This window comes from Ambystoma mexicanum, chromosome 3q (assembly GCF_040938575.1).
Source record: "Ambystoma mexicanum isolate Mex_15411 chromosome 3q, UKY_AmexF1_1, whole genome shotgun sequence".
Taxonomy (NCBI): domain Eukaryota; kingdom Metazoa; phylum Chordata; class Amphibia; order Caudata; family Ambystomatidae; genus Ambystoma; species Ambystoma mexicanum.
Window position 1 is genome coordinate 814,481,724 of NC_090926.1, and position 23,735 is coordinate 814,505,458.

General features: G+C 47.6%; 1 protein-coding gene across 1 annotated transcript in view; it reads left to right on the forward strand.

The window, feature by feature from the left end:
* SPAG9 (sperm associated antigen 9) overlaps positions 1–23,735 on the forward strand; it is a 2,727,931-nt gene that overhangs the window by 1,414,804 nt on the left and 1,289,392 nt on the right. The window contains exon 17 of the mRNA XM_069654919.1: positions 5,793–5,960. Within this exon, the coding sequence (XP_069511020.1) occupies positions 5,793–5,960 (168 nt within the window). The remainder of the gene's footprint in view (positions 1–5,792; positions 5,961–23,735) is intronic.

A 23,735-nucleotide genomic window follows, 5' to 3' on the forward strand; every position in this document is an offset into this window, starting at 1 on the left:
GTTGACTCGCAGTTAGTGCGCGTTAAGTATAAGTTGTCTAAACTCTCCCTATTTCCATCTCTTCCACTGTTGCACGAACCTTCCTCTTCCTTGCTGCAAAATACATCAGGAAATGTCAATCCCCACTCTGTGCGTTTTCCCACCACTGTCACTGTCCTTAAATCTATTAAGTCCACGTCTGTGTACTCCCCTCCTTTAACCGCAGCCCCCTGTGTTGATGTTGTTGCCACCTCCTTGTGCTGGCTTGTATACTGTTTTGCTCCATGTTCCACTCTCCTATCTCCTCTTTCTTCAGTCTTCTTCTCCACTACCTCGTCACCTATTTCCGCTAGTTTCCTGTGGAGTTCTTCCAATACTTCTGCGCTCACCTTTGCTAATATCCTTTCCTCGTTTTCTTTTCTCCCCCATATTCCCTCTTCCCTCTTTAGTATGCTTTCTATAACCTTCCCTTCTTCATATTTCCGGGTGCTTTCTGATATCTTCTTTTTCCACAGTCCCATTTCCCTATCATTTTCTTCCCTCTCCTCCTCCTCCTTCCTTCTCATCTCCCGGTGCTCTGCACGTGCCACTCTTTCTGCTATTGCCCTAATGCGCTCTTCTTCCTTCTTCCTTTCTTCTGCCTGTTCCTTCATTCTCGCCTTCTCTTCCTTATGTGCTTTCTTTTCCTCCTGTCTTTCTTGTGTTTCCTTCTCGAACTGCCTAATCAGAGCGCTCCGTACGTTACTCAATTCTGCCAACCTTTCCTCCGACATCTCGTCCTCTTCTTGTGAAAGTCGCCCTTCTCTGCTTTTACTTACCTCATGCCCTGTTTGTGTGTGATCCATCTCTTCCTTATTTACCTTTCTCACTGCGTCCTCCTCTTCCTCTTTTAGCGTCCCCCAGAGCTTCAGAAGCACCTATGCTGCTATCCACTCATCTGGCCCCATGTTTGCAAAATTTCCCAGGGCCCTCCCTTCGCCCCCTGTTCCTGCCGGCATTGTGGTTGAATCTACCGTGCCCGTCGCCCCCATCCTCTTTTGAGAATCATCTGTGGGTGCGTATGGTGGAGGGCTGTATGCAGGGTTGGCGTACCCCTCAGCAGCCGTTAGTTTCTGTCGGGCGGCTTCTCTAAATTCTGTTTTTGGATACAACCCCCCTTCCTCCTTCTTCACTACCTTAGCCATTGGCATGTCCTCTGCCCCTCCTTTTTTTAACCTTTGCCTCTGCTACCGCAAATGATCCTTCTGTCTCCTCCTCACTTTCTTCAGTGCTGAGTGGGTTTTTGTTCGCCGTACCCCCACCTTTCACCTTCTCTTCTTTTACCTCCTTCTCCTCCCTTATCCCCTTTTCCTCCTTCACCCCCTGTACCGCGAACATTCCCGGGGCTCCTAGTGTACCTTCGTGGAACATCTTCCAGAGATCGAAATCCTCTAAATGGTTTGCTAACTTCATTCCCTTGTATGTATTGTGAAGGTATGTTAGCAGATAGTGTTGGGTAAACATATCGAAGCTGCCGTTGGGCAGCCACGGTACCCTTATTTTGTTGTCTGTTCCTTGTGTCAATTCAATGGTGTACTTTATTATTTTCTCCTTGTGTCGTGACAATGTTGTGCAGATGTGCTGGAGTGGTGCGCTCCCCATGTATCTCCATCCTGCTCCCACCCCTGATCCATAGTACGTGGCCATGTTACAATTTTACTTCTTCCAATGTCAACCTTTTACCTGGCCCCGTAAGCTGGGGTCTTCCGACCGTCCGCTGAAAAGGAAGGCAATTTTCAGTATTATAGTGCTTGCTCGTGTTGTTCTTTCTTTCTGATGTTATAACTATGGCCCCTTTCGGCCGTGGTGCACAAAGCCCCCTGCGGCTATGTGTCCTGTGTGGCGTGCCTTTGAGCTGCCCCATTTTCCCGTGCCGCCTATACTTAGCACACCTTCAACTTAGTTCTTCCTCCTCTCCGTGTCCACTGTCTACTCGGTCCCCTCCCTCTTCTGGTGCAACCCCTTCTTTTGAGCGTGTTCGGCGTTCTCCGTGCACGGCCACCTCTCCCCTGGGCTCCTCCCTTTTCGAGTGCAGCCGGTGTTCTCCGTGCGCAGCCGCCTCTCCCCCTTCGCCCCTACCCTTTCGTGCCTCCTGCCCCCGACCACCTCTGGATGGACGCGAGATGGTCGTGGTGTCCTATACAAGCCCTATGGATGACGTCACCAACCTCTACAAGATATTACAAGTACGTTCAATTTTAGAACCTTATGAACGCGCGCTATCCTTTTACACTTGTATTCCCCGTTAACCCCACAGCTGTCTTCCCACTACGTCTGGAGTGTAGTAATCAACAATCAATTTACTTAGTATAATCGGACTGCGCACACTGCGTTGCCTCGCGTGTGACACGCCCCCTCCCTAGGGGAGCTTAACTAGCCAATTATCTTCTGCACTCGGCAAACAATCTAGCTACCTCCTGCGGGAAAACATCTACCTAACGAGCTTCAACACTCAATTAGTAGGGATCCTCATCTACTCATTGATCTACAACGTCAATTCATAGGAGGCCACACCTCCCTCATAGAGGTGTCCACGATCTAGACCAATCCGCGCCTTCTAACAGTGTCATGTGGGTGCTTGAAGCCCCACCCAATCCACTTTGTGACGATGTAGTGTACGGCCCTCGTGCCTGTCCCGCTACACCTCACACCTCTATCGCTGTTTATCAGTCAAAATCGATTTCCACACACTGTTAAAACCACCCGCCACCCTTTTTACAATTCCTCCCCCCCCTCCCGCACAACATTACATTGCTAGTTGGGTGTGCCATACTTACCGAGTCCTCGTGAGCCGGGGCTGCTCGACCACGAGCACCCCTCCAAAGCAGCTCGCCACCTCCCCTCGTCTGGATCACGGCTGGACACTCGCCAACCGCGGGCGGGATACTTCTCAAGTCGGCTTCCGACGGCCAATGTCCGGATTGCGCTGTCCGGTCTTCTCGCAGTTCCGCGATGGTCCTGTAGTCCTCAAAAGAGGGCAACGGCCGAGGGGGCCGCGCTGACGGTTGCCTCGTTGCAAGAGGCTTGGTAGTTGCTCTTAGGTTGGGTAGACCTCAAACAGATCTCAGCAGTGCCTCCAACTTGTCGGGGTGATTTCCCGGGGGCCGGTAGAGCCGTCCGCGGACCTCCAGGGCTGGGGAGGCCCCAACTCCCCCCGCGTGCCAAAAGGAGTATGAGACACACACAAGAGTAAAGTAATTACTGCTGTTTATTACAGTAACGGCAGAGATAGTTCTCAGCTTGTATGCATCCGGTGAGACTCAGTGTTAGTGGGGCTCGCAGACCCTTTTTACCGTAGTATGACGCACTACTTGCGTATCCTGGGAAAATTGTCACAAAACCTAACGCCACTTCGAGTTGGCTCCCCGAGTGGTAGGGTTAGTATGGTTACCTATAGGGGAGAGGATCATTGGATAAGGACAGTTCAGGTGGTACACTTGGGTTGTCCCTAAAGGTTGCTATACCGAAATTGTTACAAGGGGACACTTGGTGATTGGATAACTAAAATTGCATCAGTGATGAGCCCCTCGTAGTCTGATTGGTTCCCTCGCGAGCCCCCAAGCCTGGGTCCATCACCGTTCCCAGCTTGCGATGTACCTGATGCTGGCAACAATGTGCAACTATGTGTTGGAGGTGGACAATGGACAGGTCTGGCTAGTGGCTAATGTGCATGTCTTTCCCATCGCTGTAGATGTCCAACTTGTCGCTTCGTTGTTGCAGCCTGTGTCCCAGACGTGGGACTCCGGCGACTTTCTGTCTCGTGAGCTTGGCATTTTGTCAGTTCGGCTTGGTCACGTGTGGAGAGACCGTGGCTGGAGCAGAATTATGAGCATTTGATTTATATTTCGGCTCTGAGGAGCGCTTGGCGGTGGCAGGTGTAACCTTGGCGCTGGGAGCGCGGCATGTGGGTTGCAACATTGCGGCCTTGGCTGTGGGCTCTTGTTGGGCTCGTACTGCGTGGTCAGCGCTTTGCTTTTTTGTTTTGGAAGGATTTTCTTCTGAAAGGCTCCTGCCTGGGGACTCTTGCATCGCAGCCTACTTTGGGCCTAGCTTCTGGGTGGCGGTACACAATCCATATGGGGTTGTGAGGGTGACCGAGTGTCACAAGCATCAGTAAATTCATAGGGTGGCGTCTTCATAGGGATAGGTAGCGAGAAAGCATTTGCAAGCATGTATACACAAGCTCTTCAGGTGTCTTGCATTTCTGCGGTGCTGTAGGAAGCCTATGTGAAAAATAACAATGATGCGCGTCTGTGGGTGTGTCAGTCCGCAGCGTCATAGCACTGAGTATGTTCTTCGTGTGGGTTGGTGTGTGAGTGACCAGTGTGCATGGTGGCACACGAGTTCTTGTCTGTTGGCTATGTCGTCATGGCATCTCTAACGATGATGGTTTTTGTGGCTGTTGTCTAATCGAGTTGGTCCATGAGGCTGACATCGGCTTGACCACGACGTGGTAGTGGGCAGGCTCCCGGGGCGTGTGGGCCATGGGCACAGGGAACCTGGGCGTCTGGTGAGGAGGTGAATGGGTCAAATTCCTCTTGCGGGGGTGCTTGGGTCTTGATGTCCTGGACCATGGTCTGGATGAGACTGGGGCGAGGGTGTTTTCCCATTTTCCCACTTCAAAATGGAAAAGGTTGAGTGGAAGGAAGCACACAGGTTTGCATTCTTGTAGTGTCCCTTATTCCTTGAAATGGAGGTTGTCACATGGAAAGTGTTGACTCCATTGTGGTACGTCTTCAGCCTCCTGACTTCTGATCAACTTGCAGGTAAGCCTACTTCAGAAACTGCATCCAGGTAATGTGAACTCCCTATATACCACTATTTGGGAATGCCCAGTTTACGCATTCATATCTCAAGGGGGTTGCAGGGAAAAATGTTCGTATATGGGCAAATGGGAACGTACCTTAGACCAGCATATTCTTGAAGAGGAATGGGGGCTATTATGGGAGACTATTCCGAAGCTAGCTCCGTCCATTCAACTGAGAGAGATGTGGTATAAGATCCTCACTCAGTGGCACTATACTCCGGGGAGGCTTAGATCTACCTACCCAGAGATATTGCTGGAATGCTGGCAGAGATGTAAAGGTCAGGGGGATTTGCTTCACATCTGGTGGTCCTGCCCGGCTTTCAAATCATTCTGGGCTCGAGTGTGTCTGACAATACAGGTGATCGTAGGGAAAGACACACCTATTGGGGTAAGGGAATGTCTGTTGGGTCTATGGACAAAAGGGAAGGCTCCACAAGGAAGGGCATACAGGAAAGCATTTATGGTGTTTGTGCTAGCGGCTCTTCTTGTAATAGCTCGGAACTGGAAGAAGGAGGCTGCTCCCACCTGTCATGAATGGCTAAACAAAATATGGCGTATATTGGCTATGGTATGGGTCACCTATAATTTACAAGGGGAGAATCCTAGGTTCAGGACAGATTGGGGTGTATTGTTGGAATATTTGAGGGACAACTATCGGATCCAACTGTCCCCGGAAAACATTCGGATTTTGGACATTGCTCAAGATTCTTATAACATTAATAACATCTAGGGTTTCTTATTTTGTGCAACCTTCTCACTGAAGGCGCAGATGATCGTGGAAGTGCAAGGGAGGCAGGGGAAGGGTTAAGATGGGGAGGGGGAAGGGTAATGTTATGTTGATATATCTAAATGCCAATACAAAAGTAGAAGTTAATGAAAATATATAATTTTGGCTTGCACACCATTTGCTCATATTTAATGCCATAACTGGTTTTGTGTATAGAAAACATGTATTTATTTATTTTAGCTCTGGTGTGCTGTTGGTGTCAACCTGTCAGGGGGAAAGACAAGAGATGGCGGCTCCATTGTAGGAGCTAGTGTTTTTTACAGTGATGTGGCAGGTTCAGATGCCCAAGGAAACAAGCAGCGAAAAGGATCTCAAAACAGTTTGGACCGACTAGAGCAAGAACTTACGGTAAGTCCATTTTAAGAAGTATAGCAACTTGTCCAACCTTTTTTTCTTAGATGTGGTTCATTGCAGTTTAAAATGCGTACCATGAACTACACAAAAGACAAGAGCTTACATGGGAAAGATTAAAAAATGTACCTCTGAGAGCTAAATAAATGGTACACTTGAAAAGGTAAACCTAGGTGTAATAAATACATAAGTGGGGGGCTTCCTGTAAGGTAAAATATTCACCTGACCTTTGTTCATGGGAATCTCAATATTGATATTTGAGATGAAGTCCTTTATCCCTTCCTCATGATCATAAAGATACAATTGCATGCTTCTGCTGTTCTGTTATAATCATCTCCAAAGTCATTTATTAGTAATAGTATATACGCTACAAGGGAAGGTTTTGTGAGACAATCATCTTTTGTCCACAATCCAGGTTGAGCAGGGTTTCGCTCTTCAAAATGATGAACTGTAAGCATTTGGAGAACTCAGGAAGGCATCAAGGTGGACCTAAACGTGGCCCTTTAAACTGTGTTCCTTCTGTTTGTGAACAGAGAACCATGCTTGCTAGACCTTAAACACTTTAGGGCTTTCCATTTAATAGATAATAATAGATAATAACAAGGATTAGAAAGTGAAAGGGCAGTGGAGAGGGAGGATGCAGGGGCTCAACAATACGATGGGAGCTTACTCCACTGATGGCTCTCGGATCAGCAGTGCCCTAAACGATGGAGTTTGTGGCCCCTAGTTGGATGTAGGCAGTCATGTTTTCTATTGGCTACCATGCTTTGATATACTTTGATATTGGGGCATTTGGGAGCCCTCGGAAGCATTTCTGAATGGAAAACATGTGGGCATCGATGGACTCAGATGTGGTGTTCCCTCCAATATGTGGATCTACAGGAACCATGGCAGAACCTGTTCTTTCCCAGATATATTTTTTTAGGTTTACCAGCAGTTTAGCATTGAAAAGGTCTGAGATCTGACTTAATCCCAGTGGCTGGAGGGGTCACTGCATCCCCGGGAAATCTAACCAGAGCCATATGTTATCTGGTGGCAGATAAAGGGTGGGTGCTGCCAAAACCCCCTTCATCCTTGGACTATTACCTGATATACAAATGTTGCGGTTTCATTTGGATGAGAGCCTTCACCTTCTGTATTGAGGCTCGAAAACATTCCTTAATCCTTCAGATCAAGTTTAATGAAGTATAGAGCCCCATTACGGTGCTGTGGGCTTTGGCAGTGGTGACATGAGAAGAGGGGTTCATTTACACCGACAGCCTGGGAGTCCAAGACTCCCCTTTTGCCTTAGGTCTTATGTCTAAGGCACATTCTATCTGTATCCACTTAAGAGCTGTGGTGGTGGCTAGGCTCAAGGGAGATGCGGATCAATCATATTTGCTTTGTGGGGCACCCAAGGAGGACTTGGCATACTTTGTGTTTTGCCCAGCTTTTTCAGTAATTGGAGTACATACTTTGAAACCTGTATTATTGGGGCTGGGCTTTCGTTGTTATGAGCCTGCATTGTACTATTTGCTGTGGGCGGATTCTGTACAATTGATTTTTTTAACACATGCTCTGTTTTGGAGAGATTTTCTATTAAGATCAGTTAGATCTTGAGTATTGTAGTTTTATTTCTTAAGTCTCCTGACCCTCACCTCCAAAATGGCAACTTTAAATGAAATATATGGCGCTTAAAAGCACCATTGCGCACTCAGCGCGTAGTTTGTCTCCCTGGGGCCGCCCGCTTCCTGGTTTCCCTTCTGCCCGCCTCCCCCGTCCTGATTGGCCCACCTGGAGAAAAAAAAAAGAAGCAAAACAGAGGCCGCAGCGGGTCTCGGCACTAGCTGCTCTCTGCCATTACCAGCAGCCCCCTGACCAAGGTAAGGAGTCTCCTGACCCTCACCTCCAAAATGCCAACTTTAAATTAAATATATTGCGCTTAAAAGCACCATTGCGCACTCGGCGCGTGGTTTGTCTCCCTGGGGCCGCCCGCTTCTTGGTTTCCCTTCTGCCCATCTCCCAACCCACCCACTGCATCCAGATTGGTCCACATACCCCATATCAAGGACATCTCAGGGCAGCCCTCTGCCCTGCAGCCCCTGCGGTGAAGGACCCTGAGGCAAAGGGCGGCTCCTACATTGGCGGCTCCAAGATGTGTCTGCAGGTGTCCGCAGGGGAAGCCAGAGTCAACAGACACCAACAAAAACTGTGAGTGCGGCATGGGTGGCGAGTAGAGCAATTACTCTACTCCAGAAAACCCCTGCCACTCTATATTATCTACCAATAACATAGACTGCCATAGACTCACACCAGGTATACTCAAAGATTTGTGACCACCAAACTGAACCTATTCACGACAGGATTGTAGAAGTTGCCTTGCATTACATACTAACATACTTGTCAAGGTCAACAAGCACCACACTTGGGTGAAACCTGAAGACTTGCATATGCCACACTCAGAATTGTGAATGTTGGCCTGCGTCACATCTAGATACGACTTTGAATGTTAGCATGCCCGCACTTGAATAGAATTGTGAATATTAGCATATCCACGGATAGAATTGTGAATGTTGGCATGTCCACACGTAGATCGAATTGTGAGTGTTAGCCTGCGTTGCTTCTGGATAGGACTTTGAATGTTGGCATGCCCGCACTTGGGTGAAACCTGAATGTTAGCATGTCCACACTTGGATAGAATTGTGAATATTAGCATGTCCACACGTAGATCGAATTGTGAATATTAGCATGTCCACACTTAGAATTGTAAACATTAGCCTGCGCCACATCTAGATAGGATTGTGAAGGTCAACAAGTTCCACACTTAGACAAAACTGTGAATGTTAGCATGCTAAAGGTCAGGTAACCCACTAACAAATATAAGCTCAAACTCTGCATACTTATCTCACTCAAACTCACACAACCATCTCTCGCACAACAAGCCGCACGCACTTCACAACACTGCAACAACACATAAGCCGGAACAACGGCACACGCGGACTGACACCGATCGAATACACGCACCAAAGCTCAGCACCCAGTGTATACCGTTTTGAAGCTGCCAACAGAACACCACTCCTCTCACTATCCTACTCCCTCTTCACCTTACTAACCCATCCGACCCTATCCTTTACAGATCCTCCAGAGCGCCTGGGGACCAATTCTGTTGGTGATGTTGCGCGGTACAAATACCTTTAACATTTAACAAGTCTTTTTATGGTTGTTGGGTTTAGCTATAGCTATTTAAATAATTTTTTGTAATATTGTTGATTGTTAACTTTTGTCTTGTTTTTATGGTATGCTTTGTTTTACCGAAATAAACAATGGAATGAATGTCGACCTTTGCAGTACCCTGGGTCAATATAGAGACGATCTGAAGGGAAGTAAGTGGCAACTGGTCCTTGCAGGAGATGAGTGAGTGGGCTCTCGCTGCAAGCTACAAATGGAAGGAAGTCCAAGGCATGCCAAATCTAACGGGGGCACTGAAGAGCTAACGGCTGGGATGAGTGCTCATAAGTGTGGAGAGGAACCTGTCAAAGCAGATACAGCTCAAATATATGTGCATGGACTGGGAATTTGCAGGACTTGGGCTTCTCCAGAAAAAAGCCAGGCCTTTTTATCACTTCACTGGACCCATGGACCCACAGAGAAGGGGCAGTTAAATATGATGTTTAGATTATTCAGTATAGAAGCCCCTAATAAAGTTAAGATCCTGAACAGCCAATCAGAAGAATCTCAATGACAAATGGCATGGGAAGAGGACTATAAAAGGGCCAAGCAGTTTTGGAGTTGTATGAGAAGCGAGACTGCAGCAATTTAGAAACGTAGTTGGGGAGAGAGAAAAAGAGCATTCGAAGAATCTGGAGAAAGGAAATTGGAAGCAACAGACAAGACATTGTACACTGAGGCTGTTGGCAGATGGCTGGAGACAGGACCAAGACTTTATGGCGAATCCTGACCAAGGCTATAGACTTTGACAAAGTGGAGCCACATTGCAGGCGTGATAAGGGTCATCTGTGGATGACCAGAATGCCCCCAAAAAAGCAAAACCCTAACACTTTAATTTGACCCATCCTGGCAGAACTGAATTAGAACAATACCAAAGAGGGGCAATGCCAGTGGTTTTATTTACAGAGAAGCCCTTAGACCCCATAAGTGTTTCCCATCCCTTTCTTAATTATAATCTAGAGCGAAAAGCAACTGGGTCCTATATCCCTTAGACGGTTATGTGCTTAGAGATGCTGGGGAGACCAGTACCAATGCCTCCTTCCACAACCCCCACAAGTTAAGGAAACCCCAACACTTGATTATCTGACTCATCTTGACACTGTTGCTATAGACCAACTGCAGGGAAGAACCCCCTGTTCTGTAGAAGATGATCACCTTGTTTCTTTAGTCATTTATCCTAATTGCTTCCTTATTTTAATTAGAATAAATGTCAGCCCTGCGCACCTGGATTCTCCTGTTTTATTTATCGCCTCAGCACTCTTGGGGCTGCGGGACTATAGTTGGAGTGGAGAAAGTTACTGCAAATACCAGTACATTCCCAATGTGTGTTAGGGAAAATTCTCATTCAATGGCTAATTTCCCTTACCTAGTGAGTCCCCCAGCAGCTTTGCTGGATTTCTGGAGTTTATTTTTTCCACTTGGAGCTTTTCCCCCACTCCCACCTGTGTTTTTCCATGTGTATTTCATCTGTTTTTGTGATTGTGGACTCTGGAGTACACCACTTCAGTAGCCCCACTCTTTTGTTTGTTACACAGCACTTTCAGTGCAGTGACACAGGGTTGTCTTTTAGACGTCCCACCGACTCAATTTCTAAGGCTGACTACTGTCCGCCAGAAAAGGGTAAAATTGCCATTAACTTTACATAGTCATCTAACCACAGATCCAGTGCACCCCATCTTACATGGAGTATTGGAAAGGGTTAATTCTTAGCCCTTTTTATCTGTACCTCCTAGAGCCTTGTTTTGCTCTTTTAACATTTAGACTTGGCTGGTGGCAGTGGTATCTACCCTAACATTTCTACCGCGACTATACTATATAAACGTGGCACTGTTTTAGGCTATTATATTAGCCTCGAACAGAAACCCGCTTGACCAAATACTCTTTCTTTTGGCTCCGGTCAGGTTTATTCGCTGTTTCTTGTGTTTTACTTTGCGCGGCAAACCAGGTTTGCCTTCTTTGTTCACTGTCTTTTGGCGGGCTTCTGCCAAGAAGCCCTCCTCTGGGCGCCTGGGTGTCTAGGTGGGCTGAATGTGAGGGAGGGGTGTAGTCACCCCCCTGCACAGGGTATCCTAGGAAACCTGAGTCGCACTTTGTCATGATTGGCTGAGGTGGTTGTCCGGGCTGGACAACCACCCTGCTGCATGATTGACAGCCAGGCTGTGTGAATGGGGGATTTTTGCATAAAAGGCAGGACTCTTGGGCTGGAAGTCAGAGTCGCCACATAACTACAAGGAACCGAAGAGAAGTGGAGAAGAAGAAGGCTGCTGCAACTACCCCATCCCAGTGAAGCCCTGCTACAGTCCTGAGCTTTTCTACCCTTCGACGACCAGAGGAGATCCAGTCCGGAGTCTTCTTCACTTGAGCTTGGTGGGGTCAACCAGCTCATCTTCCACAGCCAGAGGATCCTCTTCGTGGTCGAAATCGCTGCACACTGCTGTAGTTGTCCGGATAGCCATCTGAAGAGCCTCTCCTGGTTTAAAGGAGAGCACCTTTTATTCACCGTCGCTGCTGCTGTCTTCATCCCTGGGTAGTGCAGACCCCTCCAGACTTCCACCTTCTCGTCACCACGACCAAAGCACCAGGAACCGTGGGTCTGCAGGAAACTACCAGGAACAACTGCCGTGGCACCAGCTTCTTCATTGAATAAGGTACTGTTTTCTGCTTTGAGGAACTAGGGTGAATCCCTTTTCTCCTCATCCAAGGCTTGCCCTGGTCTTCCCTCCTTCTTATAACTTTTGCTTCCTCTAATTGACAATATCCAAGTACTCCTGGCAACGTTGAATCTTGAACTGTCTGACTGTGTGATCCTCGACAACAGGAACCCGGTTCCACTTGACACTGGCTCCGGCCTATTGACTTTTGTATTTCTGTCAATGAGTGTTCTCTGATTCTGTCTGCCTTGACAAAAGTATTGCCTATGATTTTTGCCCCCAACTCTCTCTGGTTAGCCCAGGTGCGAAGTGTGTTTTTGCCCCGGTAACATTTCTCGCTGCGGATACGCGTTTCATTAATGCGACCGAACTGTCAAAAATTGATTGCATATGTATTTCCGGTAACGTCTTTTGTTTCACAACACCGGTCCGCCAACACATACCTTGAGTTATTCTGTGGCAAGAGAATTGATTGTTTTACGTGTGGTTTTGACTTTATAGAAGTGTTGTGTTTTATAACAGATTGTTTAAAAATAAATGTACTTATATTATTTACCTGAAACCTTGAGTCAGTGTTTTCTTGAGTCACAGTAATTGTGATCCCTTTGTAATCTCTGCTACTGCTCATATACTCTTGAGATAAGCCTGGCTGCTCCGCTACTGCTACCACTTTAACATAGTAGTACAGGCTTGTACCAAAGGTGAACTTGTATTACCACTTGTAGTCTTAATTGTGTGTAGTGGTCCCTAAGGGCACTGCACAGGATTCTGCCTAACGGTGTGTAATGCAGCATCAGATATATAAGATCATCGACAGTGCCTCAAAAGCACTGCATCATTGGTGGGCATGAATAAGGCTCATGCGTGTAATGTCTAACAAACTAATAATTTCTAATAACCAAACGGGCAGTCTGTCCTAGGCAGCAGCCTGCATTGAAGATTATGCTTTAGCACTAGTTTAGCCCTATATATGATTGAGGTCCCAGGATTCAAGGCATTTAATACCCTGGCAAAAAAGGGTGCTAGGGGAAGACCATTATTCAACCTTAATTGAAATTGATTCTGGTTGGGTAACTGAGATAAGTGACCAGAGCAGTTTAGATCTGCAATTGGTTGTCGGTAAAAACAAGGACGGGCATACTCTGCTAGTGTTCAATTTGTATAATAGGCCGTATGGCACCTATCCTTTTGCAGGACCTGATCACTAGCCAGGCACTTTTACCTAATGGTCCGTTGCATGTTAGTTTAATCTGCAATTTGAACCTCTAAAAGAACTGGTGGGTTTATGGGATGAGGTGCACAAGGCATTGATATCTCTGATCTAGAGGCAAGGTCCCCATTCAGGGCACCTAATCCTGCCTTGGATTCAGCACAAATCGTGTCTGGGCTCAACCTCAGGCCCTTTAATGGGAGATGTGGCAGGGATAGTCCATCCAGGAATACCTTTTTTGACCCCAACAGCACCTCAAGGATCAATATTATCCTTGTAGTGACTGGTGATTGGTAACTTGTTGAGGAATTTTCCATCATCGAACGCAGAGAACGTGACCATAAACCACTACTTTTGGAAGTGCGATTAAGTGGTGTGAATTTTAACAGGTTGGTACCTAATGTGCCGCTGACAATCACTGGGAATGCTCGCTGTACCGTTAAATGGGGTAGCATCGAGGAGGCAGGAATTAAGCCCACTGTTTACCGTGGGGCACTGCCTAGCATTGAGAACATCCCTGGAGAGGTGGGAGGGTTTGAGTAATGGAGAGGTATTGATCGAGTATGATCATTTGGTTGCTGGTATTAGCCTCTCGTTTACAAAACCGGCAAATGAAATAAATCAGATAATTGTGGTCAGGAACCCTTGGTTTGACGAGGAGTCCCGAATGGCCAAAAGGGCAGTGTAAGATTGTTTCCAGGACTAGGGTACTGTGAACAAAGAGGAGTTACGCCAATCTAGGTTCAAGTATAAGAGCATTACCTGTGAGAAAAAGGAGGAACGCCAGAGGCTTGAATGGTAAAAACTCCTAGAGGCGGCTTCTAGGAATGACGTCAAGTCATTTTGGGCATTGGTTGCCGGCCGAAAGAGGAGCAACAACAACAGGATTCACTGTTTTATCCCCCCTGAGGATTGGTTTAACCATTTCCACGGGTTATATGAAGATGTGGCGGGGGAGAATGTGTGCATACAAACGGTCCTGTGTCGATTGGGTGTAACAGTTCTCCAATGATTATCACGCTGTTAGAAGTCAGAAGTGCAATTCTTAATTCTAAATGTCAGAAAACACCAGCTCGAGACAGGATCCCGGTCGATCTACTAAAGGATGACTTAGACGTGTGGTCACCTGTTTAGTTAAAACTCTTCCAATCTGTGGCTCAACTTAATAAAGTTACTGGCTCCTGGAGAACTTCCAAAATAGTTCTGGTATATAAAAAAGGGAGCTGGAAGAAGCCTGGTTATTACAGGCCAATCTCTGTAATTGACGCTACCGGAATTTCATTTGCTAAAGTTTTGCTAAAGTTGTCTTAAAGCAGCTGCAAGATTGTGTGACATCAAGGAACCTCATCTCTAATCCTTCAGACTGGGTTTCAGAATGGGATCAGTACTATTGATCAATGTTTCCGTTTGCCCATCATCACCATTTTTATAAATCCTATACTTTCTCCCGCCGTATTATAAATTGAAAGATCTTCCGCTGCAATAGGAGGATGGGTGTCTGTGGGATCTCCACTGGGAGCGCTGAACAGTGGTTAGGCAATCTTGGGAGCAAATTCCTTTTACTGGCCGTGATCCGTCCCATTAACAAAATATCCTGGGACACCCACCTATCGAGATCGACTTCCAGCTCCCTACAGAGATGTGGGAAGTTAGTCGCATAGAGCTCCCTCTGAAGTGTTGAGATAGGAACATCCCAAATATTCTATGGCTTTCTCATTTAATCGGACAGTAGGGCTGAAGGGTCTTCACCTCTCCCAGTCAATCCCAGCCCCAGGGCCCCCGATTTGTGATAGTTAACCTCAAAGGCTGCAGCCCGTCTAAACGAGTCTAGCTCTAGGAGGGACTGATGTAAAGAGAATTGGACATTTGTGAGGGTAAGCATCACGTCATCCGCATACAGAGACCGCTTTTAATGTCTGTGGCCTATCCTAACCCCCTTGATAGTGGGATTATTGCGGACCCGCTGGGCAAAGGGCTCCATGACCGAAGCAAAGATTAGTGGGGAGAGTGGGCACCCCTGCCTTATCCCACACGTGATGGCTATGGGGCCTGTATGGTTTTGGTTCACCCGCAGTGAAGTCGTAGGCGAGCTATAGTTGGCCAGTAGCATCTTCTGGAAGAGCGGACCGAAGTGGAATGCTTCAATGGTTAATTGCATAAAGCCAGTCGACGCTGTCGAATACCTAAGTGGCATCTAGCATCAACAGTGCCATCTTAAGGTTTTCTGAAGTCGCTACCTGCACCAAGTTTAGGTGGAGATAAACTTGTTATTTTGGGGACAACCCCAGCTAGCCAACTGGCCAATATCTTGTAGTAAATATTAGCGTGTATATTCAGCAGTGAGATTGGCCTATAAGAGGTACAGTCTCTAGGGTCCTTGCCAGGTATTAGCAATAGAGTAGTGGAGGTCTCCTGCATGGACGGGGTCATGCATCCGGTCTGCCGGAAGGGGTTGAAGAGGTCTGCCAGGGGATCTAGGAGCTGGACCCGAAAGAAATTATAAAACCTAGGCGATAAGCCGTCAACGCCCAGGGCTCTGGCCTTCAGGGATCTGATTACAAATTCTACGTTCTCCACCATGATTGGTAATTCCAGGGGACCCCTATCTGCCTCAGTGAGATGTGGCAGAGCAGCCCCTTCCACTTGCTGCCTCTGATCCGCAATAACTAGGAGTGGCTGACATAGTTTCAATCATGTGAGAAGCTGCTAACTGCAGTTTAGCATCCTCTGAGTATTGTATAATCCCCTGTGCATCATACACTCCCACTATTGTGTTTCGCCGTTGTGCTTTTGCCAACTTTATACCAGAAATGTATTGGCCTGATTACCCTTGGCGTACTACCCCTGTTTAGTTCTGAGAAGGATCTGTGACATTTCCTCTGCATAGTGCGCCTACAAATTATTGCGGGCTACCTGGTGGGATCGATGTGCCTTCAGAGACAACCCTTTTTGTGTCTACTTTCAGCCTCCGCTACCTCCCTCTCCAACCAAGCTCTCGCTTTAAAGCGCTGTTTACGTTAGGCAGCTGTGTGGGCAATACGTTACCCTCTGATTACCGCCTTCATGGCCTCCCATACTGTCACCATCAAAGTGTGTCTTGTGAGATTCTCCCGGAAATAATTTCAAATGGCCTTTGCAATCCCATCCCTCAAAGACATATCATTGAGTATCGGTTCATATAAAATATGTGAGGTCTGAGGGGGCTCGGGGTCATGGGTTCAGACTGTTAGGAGGACTAAGGCATGATCTGACTGCGCCTTTTATTCCTATGGCCACGTAGTCTACATACAACATAAGCTGAGGGTTGGCTAAGACGAGATATATGCGGGATGAAGTGCGAAATACATGAGTAGAATGATGAGTCTTTTTCCCCCGGGTGCAGAACCCTCCAAACGTTGATTACACCCAACTACTTACAGGCGTAGTAACCCCAGTGCGATTTTTGCAGTTCTTCGCGGGTTAATGCATTTTATCAACCAGGGGATCCGGCACCACATTAAAATCACCCCCTCTTACCACTTGGCCCTCCACAAAGGGGGCCAGTTTGGATTCGAGCTCCAGCAGGAAACCTTGTTCGGGGCATGCACAGAGATCAGTGTATAGAGCTGACGAAATAGAATATCTTTGGTTCCCACATAGCGTCCATCCAGCTCATGTTGCGTCTCTAGTTCCACAAAGGGGCCCCCCCTTGCTCGGAGGATCGCTGTTTTAGATTCCGCTGGATGCCAGAAAGTGTCTGCTGCGCAAGCAAGCAAAGTTTGGTGGGGCCAGGTGAGTCTCTTGAAGAAATGCAACAGAACTGTTCAGGTCTTTTGGTAGTTGTAGCGTTGATTTATGCTTAACCGGAGAGTTTAAGCCTTTTGCGTTATGAGTTACACATTTCAGCTACCGGTGGGGGGAAAGCGCCAGTTGCGGATCTGAGTTCTCAGGAGTGAAGGGTAGGAGGTACAGGGTGAGCATCAACCACCATCTGGTTCCATTAACGCTTCAGCTTTTTGAAGCAACCAGGTTTTCAACTTTTTAAACCAAAACTGAACCACTGCAAACCATGCTGCAACTGAATTGGGCAAATCGCCCCAGCAACCAATGAGTGGATCCAACCTCATGGTCTGGGTAAGGCAGGGCGAAGCCCGGGGCGCTAGTAAGATGCCTCGGATTGGTAGATTTGCGAAATCTCTTCAAGCAGAGTTTTATTGAGGAGGATTCAGGTCTGCTATTATTTGCGTCTCGAAGGGGCTCCTGATTTGCTTGACTTTACCGCTATTGACCACAGGGTAAGCAGAGGCTTTGGGTCCTCTTCGGCCGGTGGCAAGGAACACCCCAGGGGTGCTTCTTTGTTGATTCAAGGGCCAAGCGTCTTCAACAGATCTTTCGCCTACTCAAGCGAACTGATTTTGCGCATAGCACCCTCAATGGTAAATTGAAGAGTTGCTGGGAACACCCATCTGTAGCGCATTTTCCTATCTTGCAAGAAGGAGATCAGGGGCCTCAAAGCTCTCTGCTTTTGTATTGTGGCACCAGCTAGGTCTTAGTATATTTGAAAGGATGACTCTTGGAAAATGTATTAATTCCGTGCTCTGGCAGCTGCCATGATAACTTTCTTGCTGGTATAAAAGTGCACCCACGTGATCACCTCTATCGGGAGGTCCCAGGTGGCCCTCTGTCTACCTCTCAGCCTATGGCTGCAATCCAACTGCAGTGAGGTCTGGTCATGGTCTTAGAGCAGCATTCCGAAAGACTTTCCCAACGTATTCACTCAGAGCTTGGTCAGGGAACGTAGGTTGGATTCCTTTCATGCAGAGGTTATTTCTCCTTGTCCTATTTTCCATGTCCTCCTATTAGAGCGCCTTGGCCTCACTCTCCCCTTCCAATGACAGTGCTCAGCGTTGGAGGTCTGTGACTGTCCTCATCGGTTCTGAGGCCTGGATTTCAACATCTCCGATCCTCTGTTCTGCTTCTGTGACACGGCCATCAAGGCGTTCGATCTTCGCCCAGAGCTCCACCATGCAATTCCTAAACTCTGCTTTGATATCTGACATGAAGGATTGCAAGTCTTCTTTAGTTGCCAACTGTCCCAGCGTATTAGGGGGTCTTTCTGGAGAGTGGATCATTGCTTTCACCATCTCCACCTTCTTTCCTTATTGTTTGGGCTGTAAAAGGGCAGTTTTATCCGTGATTTTGGACACCTTCTGTTGTTTGGCCATATTCAGGGTGCAGGACTCTTCGTGTACTCCGCTACGGAAGGAACCACCAGGGTTCCCTGTCACGATCAGCTTCACCTGCCCCGGACCAAAGTTTTCTTATGCCAAGCGGCAAATGCTACCCACCATCGAGGCAGGGTGACGAGTCCTTGCTGTGCCCTGGAAAGGTTTTTACAGTTTTGCAGGCCCCGTCTCTGAATGGGCCTGCTACAGGATCCCTTCACTCCAGCACCCACGGATGGCCTTTGCTACAGTCCGCCTTCCAAGCAGAGTGTGTGCTCTGTAGTGGCCCGGGCTGCCCTGCTGAAGAAAAACGCTGATTAGATGCATCTAATATTGTCTGCCCCCAGTTCTAGCATACACCTCCTGGGAGCAAAATTGATTGGGGTTGGGTTGACAGATCCTTGTTCTCGGAGCTCCCAGGGGACCCCTGCCAGGCTTCACCTCCATAAAATGGTGGGGGCCATTTAACCGTCTGCTGCCTCCTCTGTTGCTGCACTCTTGTACTTTTAAGTTAGGCGTGCCCTCTAGTCTCCCCAGGGACAAGGGCTGGGCTCCCAGTGTGAATCTCCTCTCATGCTGGGCATATTACCCAGGGCCCAGGCGGCCCGATGATGATTGTGCTTTTCCAGCACCCTCTGAACTCAGGAGGCTGGGTAGGCTCCCCCGCAAGGGAAAGCAGAGGCCCGGAGCCCTCCAGGATCCATCAGGTCGCCGCGGAGCTGGGGAGAGCGTTGGACGTGGGCCGCAGCACCAGCGAAGCGGGAGGACGCCGTCTTATATCCCCGACTCGACAGAGAGTTGCAGTGGTCAGCATGGATATCCAGGCAAGAAAGTAGAATCCGCTGGGTTATGTTTGTTGCGCCGCCGGGTTATATTCCCCCCCCCCCCCATTTCCCCGATCCTCTCAATATCGGCAAAGCGGTATTGAGCGGGCTGCAACAGGGGAATAATGTGCATGTTGCCAGGGATCCGTACATAGGCCATTTACCCCTTAACTGCTGAGCTTCAAATCGAGTCTATGCAAAAAGGACGAGCATACTCGTCCATAGCACTAACAGGGTTAAAGGAGCGACTGCATCACCGGCGTTCCTCTAATCTCTACTTTTTAACATTTTATGTGTTTGTCTTTTTATCATAGTTAGGCAGAATTATATGCAATACCCTATGGGAACACTACACACAATTAAGACTACAAGTGACAGTACAATTTCACCTTTGGTACAAGCCTGTACTACACAGTTAGTGTTAACAATAGCAGAGCAGCCACACTTATGCCACACTTATCTCAAGAGTCAGTGAGCAGTACAAATAGTTACACAAAGGACAGCAATTACTATGATTCAGGCAAACACTGACTCAAGGTTTCTAAGTAAAAGAATATATATTTATTTACTCAACAGTTGTATAACATTTCACTATTCTAAGCAAGGTCAAAATCACAATCATAAATACAGCACACCACTTCCCTTAAATTCCAGACAAGTCAAGCTCACAAAATGAAGTGGGAGCAAAATGGCACTCCAGCAATTTAAAAAGGGAGGGTAAGACAAAGTTATCAGAAATTAGGCAAAACCAACGGGTAAGTATTCTGAGCAGTTGAACAAGAGAGACTACAGTGAGGAGATCAGCTAGTAAAGGCTTAGCGCCAACGTCAATAGGTCAAAAGTCTTTTGCTCAAGATCACACAGTTCAAGGTAGTTCGCAATAAAGTTCGTGGCACAAATTCCGGACGAGGTTGGTTGGTAGAAAAGTTAGTTCAAAGAAAAGAGAAGGACAAGCCCTCGGATTGGAGAAAGATTTCAAACACTTTCACCGCGGATGAGCGAAACGCACAACCGGATTTGCACAGTACCTTAAAACGGAGAGGGGGCTGTGTTAGGCAGAAACCTGTGCAGTTCCCTTAGGGACCACTGCAAAAGATTTAGGACTACAGGTGGTTGGCAGTAAACCCAATTGGTAGCAGTCTGTACCTTCCAGATTTACCTGGTAGCTGTGGCTGAGCAGTCAGGCTTCTCTCAAGATGAGTTAGGCAGTATATAGAGTATACACAATAGGTACAGAGATACAGTAGCACAAGCAAACACTGACCAGAGCTTTGGTGTAAAAGTATATAATTATTTATTTAAAGACACACTTGTAAATTACACTAGCACAAAGAGGTAAATAAATTCAACACACAGTCACTATTATATATATACAACCCAAATTACTTATTGGACAAGTCTTGATCAGAAACACCACTTATTTTCAGACAGAGGTGAGCGCTTAACATAAGATGGCACTCTAATAAGTTATTAAAAAGGGAGGGAAAAAGACAAGAGTTATGGAAGCACACAAATTTCAATACTTTTCAAAGAACCACAGTGAGGCAGATTAGGCAAAGTCTACTGGGGAGCAAGGAAGTTCAAATGCCAGACCCACTCTTAGAGAGAGCAAGCGGAATGTGTCCAGGATCACACAGTGGGGTTATGCCCAAAGAGTCTTTGTGGAAAGTTCACAAAAGATTGAGATCAAGTCATGAAAAGTTACTTAACGGGTCCCAGGCTAGCCCAGGTTAGAAAGTCGAGGATTTACTGTCACCCCGAACGATCTGTCGCAAGGGAAGCCAGGCGGGACACAGTACCTGAAAGTGGGAAGAACGCTCCAGCGGGGGCAGTTGTTCCTGGCAGCGGGTGCAAGTCGGTGTTTCGTCTAGAGGAAGAGGAGGTCTCGACGTGGAGGAAAGCTGAAGGTCGTTGCACTGCCACGGAAGAAACCAGCCGCTGAGTTTCCCGATTACAAGGTACCACCCTTTTCTTCGCGGTAGTGGTAAGACGTGGTATTCCGGGTGCCGGGGTGCTTGGCACGGGCAAGGCGGCCACGAGCTGGTCCAGGAAGGCGAAAAGACGGGCAAACTGGTTATCCCCACCAGTCAAAGGAAGAAGACTCTCCGGACTGGAGATCTCCTCTGTCGTCGGGGAAAAGTGGTGAGACGGTTCAGCAGGGCTCCACCGGTGGTGTCGTCGTTGCAGGTCGGCTCGGCTTCTCCATCCTCAAATTCTTTAGGTCCTGTGGCGACTTCTGAAGTTCCAGTCCCCAAAGCCTTGCTTTTATGCAGCAAACCCCCATTCATTCAGCCTAGCTGTCAATCAAACATGCTAAGTGGTGAGCCGGGCGGCTCACCACTTGGACCAATCACACAAGAGTGCGACTTGAGTTGCCAAGGCAACTCAGTCCAGGGTGCCTAAACCCCCTCCCACACCCCCTGTGGTACCCAGAGTGGCACCACTTTTGGAGGCTCCTGAGGAGAAGCCCGCCAAAAAGTGGAACAAAGGGCTCGACTTGGGTTGGAGTCACAGAAGCGAACACAAACGCCATATTGGAACCAAGTTTCGGCAAAAAATACCAACCGGTGAATTTATATTAATTTAATAAACCAGCAGTATGTTCGAGGCTATGTTAAAAAGTGGTAGCCTCGAACAATGGGAAAATCCCATAGGAATATATTTGCGGTCGAATATAAAAAGTAGTATCCACTGCCACCAGCCAAAACTCGGTCGGGGGGGACTGGACAGTGCCCCCTCGAACAACAGACCCCGGGGCAATCGAATTGCCCCGACCAGTACGTCCACAATAGGATGGTTTGTACTGGTTCTGTTCACAATTTGAGACTAGTAAAGCCAATGGTGAATTTACATGCCCTGGGAGACAGTAGTCAGTCCCAGGGTATGGAGTCTATGTTTGGGGGTCGCTATGACACCCCTGGGTTACGGCACGGAGGGTGCTGTGTAACCCACATACCAAAAACACATGAAGCCCTATGGGGTAAAGGACCCCATAGCCCATAAAACGCATACAAAGTCAAAGGAACACCTCAAATCATGTCTAAGAGTGGGAGGAAAAGAGTCTCACTCTTAGCAGGAGAAAAAAAATAAACCCCAAAAATCCAGCAAAGCTGCTGGGGGACTCACTAGGTTTGGGAAATTATCCTTTACAGAGAATTCTCCCTAACAGGCTGTAGCTGAGGCAGACGTTCCTGGTAGTTCCTGCAGGCTCACGGTTCCTGAAGCAACTGTCGGACTGATCAGAAGTAGGAAGACTGGAGGGTCCTGCAATACCCAGGGAAGAAACCAGCAGCAGCGCCTAACGACGAATAAACGGTGCGCTCCTTAAAACCCAAGCAGGGTGTTAGGCAGAATCCTGTGCAGTGCCCTTAGGCACCACTACACACAATTAAGACTACAGGTGGCAATACAAGTTTTACCTTTGGTACAAGCCTGTACTACTATGTTAAAGTGGTAGCAGTAGCAAAGCAGCCAGGCGTATCTCAAGAGTATATGAGCAGTAGCAGAGATTACACAAAGGGACCACAATTACTGTGACTCAAGCTAACACCGACTCAAGGTCTCGGGTAAAAAATATAGGTACATTTATTTTTAAACCATTTGTTATTAACACGACACTTCTATTAATTCAAAAACCACACGTAAAATATACTACAACTAACCAATTCACTTTGTACAGTATTATTCGAGGTAAGTAGCCTGTGTTTGAATGGACCGGTGTTATGAAACAGAACACGTTACCGTGAATACAATTGCGATCACTTTTTGACAGTTCGGTCTACTAGATAAACGCGTATCCGCGGTAAGAAATTCTACCAGGGCAAAAACACACTTGGCACCCGAGATACCCAGAGCGAGTTGGGGGCAAAAAATCACAGGCAATATGTTGGTTAGGCAGACAGAATCAAAGAACACACATAGACAGGAATTCAAGAGTCAAAGGGCCGGAGCCAAAGCCAAGTGACACCGGATGCCTGTTGTCAAGGATCACACAGTCAGACAGTTTAAGATTCAACGTTGCCAAGAGTACTTTGATATTGTCAATGTTCGGAAGCAAAAGTTATAAGGAGGGAAAAGTAAGGGAAAGCCTTAAGGTAGAGAAATAGGGATTTCACCCAAAATTCCTCAAACAGGACACAGTACCTTTCTCAAAGAACAAAGCTGGTGCCACAGCAGTTGTTCCTGTTGGTTTTCCGCAGACCCACGCTGTCATGCATCTTCAGCACGAAGGACGATGAGGGGGTCCGCACCGCACAGGGATGAGGCCGGCAGCAGCGACAATGAATAAAAAGTGCGCTCCTTAAAAGCAGGAGAGGCTCTTCTGGTGGCTATCCAGACCACTACAGCAGTGTGCAGCGATTTCGAGCACTAAGGAGACTTCTGGCGGAAAATGAGCTGGTTATCCCAACCAGGCTCAAGGGAAGAAGACTCCGGACTGGATCTCCTCTTAGTCGTTATCGTTGAAGGGTAGATGGCTCAGGACTGCAGCAGGGCTTCACCGGTACGGGGTAGTTGCAGCAGTCAACCTCTTCTCCACTTCTCGTCGGTTCCTGGTAGTTCCAGTGGCGACTCTGACTTCCAGCCCAAGAGACCTGCCTTTTATGCGAAAATCCATTATTCACACAGCCTGGCTGTCAATCACCCAGCAGGGGGTTCGTCCAGCCCGGGCAACCACC